The following is a 13,267-nucleotide window of genomic DNA, read 5'->3' on the forward strand; positions in this document are numbered from 1 at the left end:
GACCCGGTGGCTTAAAACTCACGCCGGGCGCGTGTGCGTGCGTGCCCAAGATCCTGAGAGGAGAATGGAGGAGAAGGGATTGCGGCGTGACCATCCCCCCTGGGGGGTGATTTCTCGCTTTCTGTCTCTATGTCTCTCTCTGTCTGTCTGGCGAGCGCACGCGCCCTACAGTGAAAATCTCTCCAAAAAAAAGAAAAGGCAAATATTTTATTTCAGAGGTTTAAAGAGCACTTTGGGGATAATTAATATTTCTGAGGGCAGTGCCTTTAACTTGAGGTTTGAACTGTGTCGATTCAGGCTTGATATGCTCATTTTTGTTGATCATTCATGACCACAAGCTGGGGCCCAGGCATTGATAATCTGCAGAACTACATGACCTCAAAGAAACGCAGACCTTGGGAAACTGGTGCCAGCAGAGGGAAAAGTAGCTTAGGTCAAAGCAAAATTGCTACCAACTGACAAAGATGTAAAAGACTTATCAAATTGCTTGGGCTTTGCTCTTTTTCTATTTTTTACATAAATTACACTTTTAATTACATTTACATTTTTTAATTTACATTTTATCATTGTACATCTTTACAGTGTACAACATGGTGCTTTTCTTCCTTAAGGACAATATTCAAATTGTTTGGAGGGAATTTTAGGGAATTATGCTCATGTGCCCACACAACAGCAGAAGTAGAAGAATAGGATGGGCTGTTTTTTTTTCTTTGAAGTGCGACAGTGTAGAATGGCAGAAGCCGAAGCCATAGAAATGATCCTCAGCTCACCGAAAAAAGTGGACACCAATGTCAGGTTTGCAGAGATAAGACTGCACTGTTTTGCAACAAGCCTCGTTTGTGGGCATCAGTACTTCCATTCTGATTGTCAGGGCTTCATTACCAATTTTGTAAAAGGAGCCTGTGAAAGTGGTCCATTTAAAAATTATCCTCCAGGGGCTTGCAGGTGGCATGGTAGTTAAGACACTGGACTCCCACATGGTCATCTGCGATTGGAGTCCCAGACCTGGAGGCTTGCATTTGCACTTTCCCTTTCTCTCTCTCTCTGTCTCTTACTGATAAAATTAATATAAAAGAGTGAATGTGTACGGTATCCTTAATATGTGGCCAAGAGTGAAGTAGATGCTCAGTAAATGGTAATGTGGTTATATTACCATTGCACCTCTCATGGGAAATAGCAGGTGCTCAACAAATATTTGCTGAAAATAAGAAGTCAAAAGTAGACTATATAAAACAATAAAAATGAGAATTTAATCCCAGGGATAAAATTAGCTTCAGGAAATAAGCAGCTGTGGCTTTAAGATGCTAGACCATCTAATGAAGACTGTGGTTTTGAAAAAGTGAGGTAAGAATCCATTTTTGGTGCAAAGATTTCCATCTATTGAGTGCAAAAGGAATTTACTGGTAGAGACTCATTAGTTTTGAGAGAGACTAAGTACAATGGGAAGAATTATGGGCTATCAACTAATTTTAAGAAAGATTCTGTTTCCTGGCTCACTTCTTTTTGAAAAGGTAACATAAAAACTGCAATTACAGCCAAAACCCAGATGCCAGACTGATCTATCCTTGATGTTCCTACTTCTTCCCAACAAAAGCATTACAGAAAAGAATGACGACAAGGTGAAGTGATTGTAGCATTTCTGTCCCGCTTCAATAGAGGTGGGGTCCAGCTTTGTACCTCACAGTTCAAGTCTTACCCAGAAGAAACCACGAGATGTTAGAGAACAAAACTGACTCTGAGATGAGAACACTCTGGTCTCTGAGTTCTGCCAGTTGGAACCTAAAGGAGCATGATGTTGGTTTCCTTAACTGGCTTGTCCCAATTCTTCTTACCTAATTCTTTGGTATTTATCATATTCTACTCTTCTTTCGGATACAACCTGTTACCTATTTGATTTACAATACTAACTAGCACCCTATTATTGAACTAAACTCCTTTCAGTGTGTCTGCTTAGGACTGAAATGAATGTCTGATGGAATCTGTAGCAAAAATCTCTGCTTAAAGTCACTACAGAGTAAACTTACATTCCAGAAATCATCTCTTCCTCCTTCCCTTCCTTCCTTCCCTTTTCCCTTCCTCCCTTGGTCCCTCTCATTCTCCTCCTTCTCTTTTCCCTCCTCTGTCTTTTCTCAACCCCTGGTTTTTTTTTTTTTTTTTTTTTTTTTTTTTTTTTTTTTTTTTAACATAAACCCCTCATAATAACATTCCAACTTCTAGGATCCCAGTATAAACCAACAGAGTTAGCAAATGAATATCTCTAACGGTGGTTCTCAATAAAGGATAATTTTGACCCACACTCTCCTGGACAAATGTCTGGAAAATTTTTGGTTGTCGCAACCTGAATTGGGAGGAAGGGGGTGTTATTAGTATCTAAGTAGATACAGGCTAGAGATGCCAATACGTACTCTACAATTCCCAGGACATCCTCTTACAACAGAGACCCATTTAGTTCCAAATGTCAATAGTGTTGAGGTGAGAAAGCCTGCTCTCCATATGTCTATTCTTCCAGGCAGCCCTGGAGCACCACTGAGCACTGTGTTCTGGAGGTGCCAAGCTATTGCCTGACAGCTACAGATGCACTAGTAATGTGCCCTTGGAAAAGTTCAATCTGCTGGTGTAACAGCTGTACACAGCATTCTTTTCAACAATGCTTTGGAATGTAATTTAACCAAATAAACACGTGATCTTTGCAAGACATATTGCTCCCTAGGAGATAATTATCCTCACTCACAGCTTGCCACAGGTTCCATAGCATAACCACAGAAATATCTAATGGATTTCCTATATTTATCCTGTGAACAAAATCATATAGTCCTCCTTTATCATTGAGCATTGGATTACTATTAGACCTCAACAAAGACAGATGCAAAGCGTTACCTGGGTGGACAATCCTTTTCACGGCACTTCTTTTGTCTGCCGTTGGGCTGAGTTTCTGGGTCACAGAATGTAGCTTTCACCATCCCATGGCCCTTCTTCATGCAGTGGGCAGTCTGACGGCGGATACCTGGGGGTTAGACAGAAAGATTCACATATATGAAACCCTGAGCTCAAGGAATCAGAATCAAGTGAGGCCCCTGATCATGTCAAGTAATTATGCTTATAGCTGATGGGAAAGCTGTCTGGAAGTTATCTGATTCTAAAGTAATACTCATGCTATACACCTCTATGTTGCAGCTGACCAATGGGTGGAAACCATCTTGCTTAGGAAGGACTGCAGATAATAGAGGCAAAGTAATTATAATCTATTATACACGTTTCAATACAGCCTCAGAGACAAGACTAACACACATATGTCATGTGGAAACAAAGTGAGATTTAAATAATGAAAGTAGATGTCATCACTAGGTATTACAAGGCAATTACTACAGTAAGTTTAAGAAAAGAATAGCAAAGGAGAGATCTTTATATTATTGGCTTAGTAAACTCTGAAAGACAAGAATAAAATTCAAAATAATATTGCAAAGTTTGAGATGTTGCAGGGTTTTGATAGTAGAATCTCTGTGGCCATTGGAGATTGGGTAGATCATGTACATAAGCGAAGCACATGGGAGTGGCAGGGTCTATAAGCAAACAAAGCCTTCCATGTCCAAGGCATTGTTCTAAGCTATATGTGTGTGCATTCACACTAGGTTCAGTAAATATAATATCTGCTTCATAGATATTTATTTCCAATGAACACAAGCAAATTGATAAGTAAATTCAGAACAGTTAAACAATCTTCAGAAACTTTGCAGGTATGGTCTTTGGAGTTTTCAATGCTTGTTTCTTCTTATTAGAACATGAAATTCCTTGAATGAAGAAGCAATAACTAGTGAAAACGTAGCCAAGTGGAGTAGAGAAAAACTTTAAATCTATGGTAGGGTGGGTGAACGTGATCTTACTTTATGCAGGTCAAGGTTGTACTTACAGACCTGAAAATACAGAATTGAGGAGAGCAGGAGTACAAAATTGTCAAAGGTCAGATTCAGAAGTGATGAGCCATTTGCTAACCATAGTGCCATTATTATGAATTTTATGGGACACAAGGAAACTTTGGTTAGAATTTATTAAACTGCCAGGACTCTACAGTACTATGGGTACAATGAAGTAAAAATGTGGCTTTCACATTTCTATGAAAGTGATCCCATTTTGTTGTTGTTGTTTAATAAGGAGTCCTGAAGTTTCTTATTGATATCAGCATCTGTGTCAGCCATTTCAGAAGATGTTTCTTCACAGAAAATCCATTGGTTGAAGATTCACTGGTGATCTTTTGAAGGGAGACTCAGGTAAATTTCAGCAAACCTTCTAAAATGGAAGGTAGACTTGCTATTATATTCCCTTCCAGATATTCTGAAGGGTAGCTAGTCCTAACTTTTCTTAAAGTCTTAGGATTATTCCCTATGGGTAAGGCAGAAATGAAAACAAATGTGACCGAAAGAACAGAATAGAAACTGGCATAGTGAATGAACTGTGGCTGGTGTTCGGAAAGTGTCTTTTTACCTCTGAGTAGTGCATTGTGGAAAATAAGCGGACTTTCATGCTGGTCAGCTAAATTTATGTGTCTTACCACTTTGTCTTATAGATCTCTGATATGAAGAAAAGATGGTCAAAGTTTTACATATTTTAAAAAAGAAAACAGCATCTTAGTGAACTAATACTCAAATAGCCTTTCACTCCAAATATGCAATAGTAATATATAAAATATAAACATGTTGAAAATATTAGATTAAAGATATCTATATCTATATAGATATAGATAGATGATAGATAGATAGATAGATAAAGAGGAAAATGAAAAATACCATGCTCAAACGCAAATGTAGGTAAATATCCTGCACAGCTTAATTAAAGAGCAGGGCTTAATTAAAGGTGGGTAGAAGTAGTTAGTGTGGCCATGTGTTCAGCTTCAGTGAGTTAGAGGACTTAAAGTCTCTACATGAAATGGAGATAAGACCAACTTCATCAAAAACTGCTCAAAGGGGCCAGCAGAGGGTGTAATGGTTAAAAAGTTGGACTCCCTGATGACTGGTTTGAATTCTGGACCTGGTGGCTTGAAACTCATGCTGGATGCAAGTGCTTGTGTGCCCAAAATCCTAAGAGTAGAATGGAGCAGAAGGGATTGCAGCGTGGCCATGTCCTTTGGGATGATTTCTCACTTTCTCTCTTTCTGTCTCTCTAGTGAGCACAGATGCCTAATAGCAAAAATCTCTTTCTAAAAAAATAAAAAAATAAAAAAAGACAGCTTAAAGTGTTAAACTCTTGATGAGTATTAGAACTTGAGAGATGACAAGAATTTAGTTTTTCAGTTCAGTAGTTTTTTGAGCTACTTGCTGGTTTGCTAATTATGCCTAGCATGTCTTAAATGTCACTATAAAACAGCAATTCTGAACAAAATTATGTCTTACAGTGTGGTCAGGCACAATTGCAAATTATTAGAAAAGATGGAGTGTACACAAGAAGAAAAGAGGAAAGGGACAGGAAGGACACAAAATAAAAAGAAATGAAAGGGAAATCATACTCAAATTAAGCCTACAAGTGATAGCCCCAAAATACATAAAGAAGTCTAATGCTAAAAAAAAAGGTAATAATTGGTGTAGGAATTCACTCTGTGTAAAATAAATTTTATAGAGCAGTCTGACAAAAACTTTAAAGTAAGCATGTTACTACTTTTGGGTGTTCTTAGGCCAGCTGTGTTAAGTAGGAAATATAATTTGTCACATTCATGATGAACACTGAGATACAGAGAAGTTACCTAAGGTTATACAGTTAATAAATGATTAATCTGGGATTTGAATCTCATGGTTTGGTTCCAGAGGCTACTATTTTAATATTCATGATGTACTACTAGAACTATGTATTACTTACGAGTGAGGAAGAGGGACATTAGGCTAGTCAAGTTTTTATGTAATTGCAGGAGACAATTAATTACCTGAATTTTTTTCCTAAGGTTTTTGTCATAGGGCATGTGGACTCATGAGAGAGAGAGAGAGAGAGAGAGGGAGAGGCAGACACACAGACAGAGACAGAGAGGGAAAGTGAGAAAACATCGCCCAGATGAGATGGCCACATCACCTTCTTTTCCATTCTGTTGGGATTTGGGGCATGCACACACACATGCCTGATGTGTGATTTTTTTCAAGCCCCCTGGGCCTAGGACTCAAACAATGCTTGACCATATGGGAGTCTAGCACCTTAACCACCATGCCATCTGCTGGCACTCCGAAGGCATTTTTAAGAGAAGATGAAAGAAAGAATAATATAAATGGAATAAAAAAAATTGAAGTGGTAAGAATGAGTACCTTTTGACTCGTATGATCAAAGAAAAGCATACAGAAACTCTGAGAATGAACTTCCCTTATACATAATCTACCCCATAGCCATGCTAAGCACTTAACCTGTGGGTAATATGCCTTTTAATACATGTAAGAGTCCTATGTGAGGACAGGAGCATAAAGGGTAGACTCTTCCCCACTAACCGAAGTGAGACTGACTACAACTTGGGAGAAGTTTCTTGGGAAGCAAGGACACCCATAGACACAACCCGTATTTGTTCAAACCTTGAATTACCTGAATTACCTTGAGCTAGTAGTTTATGTGATGTTTGAGAAATGTTAAGTGTTGCTATTTCTCTGGAACATTTCCGTGAAAATTTGTTTCTCTGGAAAATTTGAAACATTCCATGGCACCCTCATAAGTTCAATATGTTCAGACTGTATGACCTAGGAACTTTTACTTCTCATAATTTTACCTTTTTTTTGGGGGGTGGGGTGGGGAGAGATTTTTGCCATAGGGTGCATGCACTCATTGGAGAGACAGAGAGACAGAAAGCAACAAATCACCCCCTGGGGGGAGAGCCATGCCTCAATCCCTTCTTCTCCATTTTCTTGGAATTTGAGCATATACACATACGCGCCTGGCATGAGTTTAAGCCGCTAGGTTCGGGACTCGAACTGTGGTCAACTATGTGGGAGTTCAGCAAAGTAACCATTATACTATCTGCTTGTCTCCTGGTAATTTTACTTCTACATACGTATTACAGAAACTCAGTATTGAAGTAGTAAGGCAATAAGGTATTCATTATAGCACTGCAGAAATGTTTACAAGTGCAAAATAAATTATATAAATAAATAATAGTGTATTCAGACAATGGAATAATACTCATCACTTAAAATGAATGTATCAGAACTACTTTTATCAGTGTGAATTTATCTTAAAAGTATAGCATCAAGTAAAAAAAATTACAAGATTTAGAATGATATTTTGAGTATGATACTATTTATAGAAAGCTTAAATGCCCAAGAAACACTGCTATACAATATATGTGACTAAACACATGTATTGTAAAAGTTTATTTCAACATACAGAAGAATAATAAATACTGATTTCATGATCCTAATTAACTCAGGAGGGAAAAGCGGAGGGAACTGGAGCAGGAGTATACTCACCATCTGCATCTGTGGGATTGGGAGGAAACTGGAACTGGAGTATACTCACCATCTGCATCTGTGGGATTTTATTTTCTTTAAAAATGAAGATTGAAGCAAACAAAAATGTGATGAGGTTGAGAGGTTGGTACATAGAAGTTTGTCATTATAGTCTCTATTTTGCTGGCATGCTTGAAAGAAGTGAGTGTACAACTGAAATATATTTTGACATTTAAAAATATAAAATGGGGACCAGTTGATGGCGTAATGGTTACCACTAAACTCCCGCATAGTCAATCACGGTTCGAGTCCCAGAACTGGAGGCTTAAAACTCACACTGGACGCTTGTATATGTGTGCCCAAAATCCCAAAAGGAGACTGGAGAAGAAGGGATTGCGTATCGCCATCCCCCTGGGGTGGTGGTGGTGATTTCTCTCTGTCTCTCCAGTAAGCACATGCACCCTATAGCAAAAATCTCTTTAAAAATAGTAAAATTTAATAAAATAAATAAATAAATAAAATGGTCCAGCTGTAGTGATGTAGAAAGGAGGGTTTCTCTGCATTGGTGGCTGGGGTCACATGAGAAACAGTTTCAGTTCCAGCCCACTCTGAACAAGCTGGGTGTGGTTGCATGCACCTGTGGTTCTAAGTGACTGGAAACCCAGCGCAGGAAGGATTGTAACATGGCAAGATGCCATCAAAAACTCTCTTTCTCCATCCTGCATACTCTCTCTTACACATGGGAAAAAAAAAAAGTGAAACTAAGTAAAATAAAATAATTATTTCCATCTGTTTGTAACCTGTTTACTATGGAAACAAATTTGGTAATGAGTTTCTTAATATGATATAATAATTATGTTCTTTGAAACTTAGAAATTCCACCTAGAAATTAAAACTAAGATTACTTTTTGCATGAATCTAAGAAGCTCATTGGAAGAATAGCAATAAGTAATAGGTTAAGAAAATTTTGCTCTTTCTTTTCAGCAATATATATTGCATCCATAAAAACGACAACTATAAAGATTATGTAGCACATGAAAAAATAGCTCGCCATAATGCTAAGTGAAAACATACGTGTCTATGTACATATGTACATGTACATGTGCCCAACTATATATATGATCAGAAAAAAATCATTGCGAGGTAATGAAGCAAAGTACATATGTTAGGGGAGTAATTTTATTTTTCATTGATATGTTTAACTTACTTTTTTAAAGAGATTTTTGCTATAAGGCACTATGTGCACTCGCCAGAGAGACAGAGGTGAGAAATCACCCTCCAAGGGGAATGGCCATGCCTCAATCCTTTCTCCTTCATCTCCTCTCAGGATTTTGGGTTCACATGGATACATGCCTGGTATGAGTTTTAAGTCACTGGGTCCAGGACTTGAACTGACGTCAACTTCATGGGCATCCAGTGACATAACCATTATGCCACCTGGTGGCCCCAGTTATTTACTTACTTTTTTTTTTTTTTTAGAGGTTTTCGCTATAGGGCATGTGCGCTCGCCAGACAGACAGAGACAGAGAGACAGAAAGCAAGAAATCACCCCCCAGGAGGGATGGCCACACCACAATCCCCTCTCCTCCATTCTCCTCCGACTTCATGGGCATCCAGTGACATAACCATTATGCCACCTGGTGGCCCCAGTTATTTACTTACTTTTTTTTTTATTTTAGAGGTTTTCGCTATAGGGCATGTGCGCTCGCCAGACAGACAGAGACAGAGAGACAGAAAGCAAGAAATCACCCCCCAGGAGGGATGGCCACACCACAATCCCCTCTCCTCCATTCTCCTCTCGGGATCATGGGCACACACGCATATGTGCCTGGTGTAAGTTAAAGTCACCGGGTCCAGAACTCAAACCGCGGTCGACTACGTGGGAGTCCAGTGACATAGCCATTACGCTACTGCTGGTCCCAAGTAATTTACTTCCTTTTAATAACCTAAACAAAATAAAAGTTTGTCCCTAAATAATTCTGTGTTTCAGGAATTCTTCCATACTTATACTTATCAATGTGTGTCTTGGGTAAATAGTATTTCAGCCTACATGTTGGAGAGTATTAATGTAGATATGCTGTCTTTTTTCTCTCCAAAGGTAGAGAGTTTACTGTTGCTCATGTAGCTGCTGTGGCTGAGATTCAGGTGAGCATCTGAGCACTATGGTAGTTCTCATCAGGGATTAATAATCAGAATGGCATTTATCAAGGCAGGTGGAGATGCTGCTGAAGAAGCTAGCTATAACAAAGCCAGGTGTCTGACTCACATCTGGTAAAGATGCTCAATTTCCTAGCTAGCTTCAGATGTATTGTTATGATCACTGCACAGATCAGCCACTTGTCTCTTCATTCCTGATGCTCTGGAATATTGTATGTGTAATGCAAAGAGTTCATCCTATCTTGAAATAGAAGTGGGTAGAGGATGTTCTCCTCTTTTCTGAGGAGTCCTCTCCCAGTCAGCACTGGCTAAGTTTCTTTCAATCTGTGGTAGGACAAAGATTTACATTGAATCTCAAGGGGATACACAAATGGAAAATGATCTGTTGATGATACTGTGTATGATAGTATCTTTAACTGGACTAATACACAGTGTATTCAGGCTAGGAAAATTCATGTTGCAAACCTTAACGATATTCAGTGATTGAATGTATAAAATGCAAGCCCAGCAGCTTTGGCACTCTGAAAACTCTGCAGTGAGCATCACAAGATGAACTTTCCTACTGACACATCTTTTGGCTGCTGCCGCAGGTTGCACCTTTGACCTAGATGAATTTCCAGAGGTTTTGTATTTTCAAAACATCCTACATTTTATTTTTAAGAATTTTTTTTAAGTTTAATATCCATATGTAATTAAGTCTGGCAAAATACAGAGATCACTAAAACACATTTTAATTGAATGAGTTTTATAACACTATACAAATCTTCCAAGTGATCATAAATCATAAATCAGTTCTCATTACAGGTACTTAAAGCAATTTTTTAAAAATCACACAATTACGCTTTTAAGATTACAGTGTTTAATGTTTGTCAAGTTAAATTTCTACACCTAGCAGGATAATAGCTGAGTTTCTTGGACTCGAACCATAAACATTTCTTTTTATTTTTTCTAATAACTAATCTTGATTTTGCATGCTGAAGTGAGAAAGAAGTGAATAGTGTAAATAATGCTTGTAAGGCTGATGGTGTGTGACTCAACTTCTGGTCTTCTTTGCACAACTACCTCTTGAGGGTGGGGAGACAAGTAAGCAAGTGGTGCAGAAACCACATATGCGGAAGGAAGCTGCAGAGGACTAGACTCTGGACTTCTGGCCCACTCACACTTTCACTTTGCTCTTCGCTTTTAGCCCTGATTCTGGCTCTTCACTTTGTAGCTGCCTTAGTTTTACAAAGACTAGTTTTGGCTTAAAGGTAAGAAAATACAGGACAGACTCAGACATGATTGAAAAGGAGATATGGAGGCAGAGACTTTCAAGCATGGCATTATTATTAAATATCCCTAAACAAGTAAAAGAGTCCCAAGTACCCAACAGGCCCTGACCTATGCCTTCTTAGGTCTTGGGGAAGTTTATCTAGCACTGTGGTGACAGCCTTTGCTAACCAAATGTTCTATATACTTCCATATTTTCCAAACTCACTTTATAGTCAGATTATGTCCATGTGACTAAGACCAACCAATGAGGTGTGAGAGAAGTACCTCACCCTTTGAACCATTCCCCTGGACATTCACTTCCTACCTCTGGGCTGTCTCTGTGGAGCCCTGCAGAACCATGAGTATAAAGTGCAAACCTCTATGGTATGCTCTGCAGCTACCATGGGCTTGCAGTGAGAGCAGCTGTTTCTTACCTGTTCCACACGTCACACTACACTCTGTCCAGTGGCCATACTGCCAGAAATACACCAGCTGCTCCACATCATTGTCAAAGCTGTCTTTCCTGATAGTGTATTCATACTTTATGCCTGGGTTAGTCACCTGGAATAGGAGCTAAAAGATAAAAGACCAGTCATGTCAAATAACATTATATTGCAACCACAGTCAGAAAAAACACCACACAGTGCCTATCATCTAAAAGTAATTACTGGCACATACATTGGAAAAAATGTCATTAAATGGATCTATGTCTATATGTATGTATGCCTGTGGATATGTGCATGTATATGTCTAAATCTATGTCTACATCTATTTGACTATGTCTATATGTATGTATGCCTGTGGGTATGTGGATGTATATGTCTAAATCTATGTCTACATCTATGATTTTAACTATGATGATGTCTAAAATCTACGTCTAGTCTATACCTATGTCTGTCTATAACTGTTTACGAATAAGTCTATATCAATGACTGTTTACGTCTGTTAAAATCTGTAAGTCTATGTCTGTGCATGTCTAAAATTTATGTCTATGTTTATTCCTGTCTCTGTCTCTGCCTAAGCCTATATAACATATATGTGTCTAAAATCTATGACTGTTTATGTCTCTGTCTCTGTCTATGTCTAAGTTCATTTCTACATCTATGTCTATGTTTGACTGTGCCTACGTCTACATCTATGACCATGTCTATATGTCTACATCTGCTTCTATGACTATGTCTATGACTATCCATGTCCATGTCTACGACTATATCCATGTCTATATCTATGACTGTATCTATGAATATATCTATATCTGTGACGATGTCTGCATCTACATCTACATCAATGACTATGTCTATATGTCTATGTCTGCATCTATATTTTTGACTATGTCTATGTATATGACTATGCCCACATCCATGTCTATGGCTACATCTATGTCGACATCTATGTCTCTGTCTACAACTATGACTATGTGTATATATGTCTATGTCTACATCTACATCAATGACTATATCCACAACCACGTCTATGACTATGTCCATGTCTATGTCTGTGAATATGTCTATGTCTACAATGATGTCTATATCTACATCCATGTCTATGACTATGTCGAGATGTCTATGTCTACCTCTATGTCAATGTTTCACAAACTCAAACCCTTTGCCTGAGGACAACTACATAATAACATGTTAGTTAATCAACACTGCTGGAAAAATACTTGGAAACTCATGCTACACTGACAATGGGCCGAGAACATCCTCTACATACCTGAATAACAACTACTTTCTAATAAATTAGTCTAAAAACTGAACTCAAACCTCCCAATGGGTGGTTTTAGAGCCTTGAGCCTTTTATTAGGATGGCCTCAGCAATTTCTAGGTAGTAAAGGATTAATAGTACAAATGAATATCTTACCCCTTCCTGCTCCTCGCTGAAATAAGTTTTAAGGATTCTCACTTAATGTCCTTTAGCTAATACCTTGGGGAAAAAATTAGGGAAGGGAAATCCTAACTTGCATACATGTCGGCAGTCTCCTTTCCTTCCTTACCTGGATCCACACTGACTCATTGGTGGGACCTGCTGCCATCAGTTTTTCCAGGTCTCCTTTTCTGTCATACTGAAATACGGTTCCTGCCAGCTTATAGTTCCCATTCCACTGGATAATAAATCCTCCATTTAGGTAATATTTTTCAGGGTCTTCACTCCTGATGGCCAAGAAGTTTCCAGCTCCCTCAATTTCCATTACTCTTATGTCCCTTGCTCCTTTTGGAATGAGCCCAATGTCAACATAACCTAAGAGAGAAGACACATAAGTAAAAGAGACACATTAGCTTCTCAGCTGGGTAATATGTTTCCAAACCCATTGTCCTCCTCTTCCCAACATCCCTGTCACTTAGTGCCCTTGCTGGGTGATCTCCAGGACTGGGGAAGTGCTAAATATGGGGGATATTTTAAGTTTGTTTATTTATTTCATGAGAGAAAGAGAGAGAGGGACAGAGTAAAAGAGAGAG

General features: G+C 38.6%; 1 protein-coding gene across 1 annotated transcript in view; it reads right to left on the bottom strand.

The window, feature by feature from the left end:
* LOC102468433 (A disintegrin and metalloproteinase with thrombospondin motifs 12) overlaps positions 1-13,267 on the bottom strand; it is a gene marked incomplete at its 5' end in the record, with an annotated part of 76,054 nt that overhangs the window by 59,600 nt on the left and 3,187 nt on the right. Inside the window, 3 exon segments of the mRNA XM_014587816.1 lie at positions 2,878-3,004; positions 11,246-11,384; positions 12,805-13,049. Of these exon segments, the coding sequence (XP_014443302.1) occupies positions 2,878-3,004; positions 11,246-11,384; positions 12,805-13,049 (511 nt within the window).

Source organism: Tupaia chinensis, unplaced genomic scaffold (genome assembly GCF_000334495.1).
Source record: "Tupaia chinensis unplaced genomic scaffold, TupChi_1.0 Scaffold000237_1, whole genome shotgun sequence".
Lineage (NCBI taxonomy): Eukaryota > Metazoa > Chordata > Mammalia > Scandentia > Tupaiidae > Tupaia > Tupaia belangeri.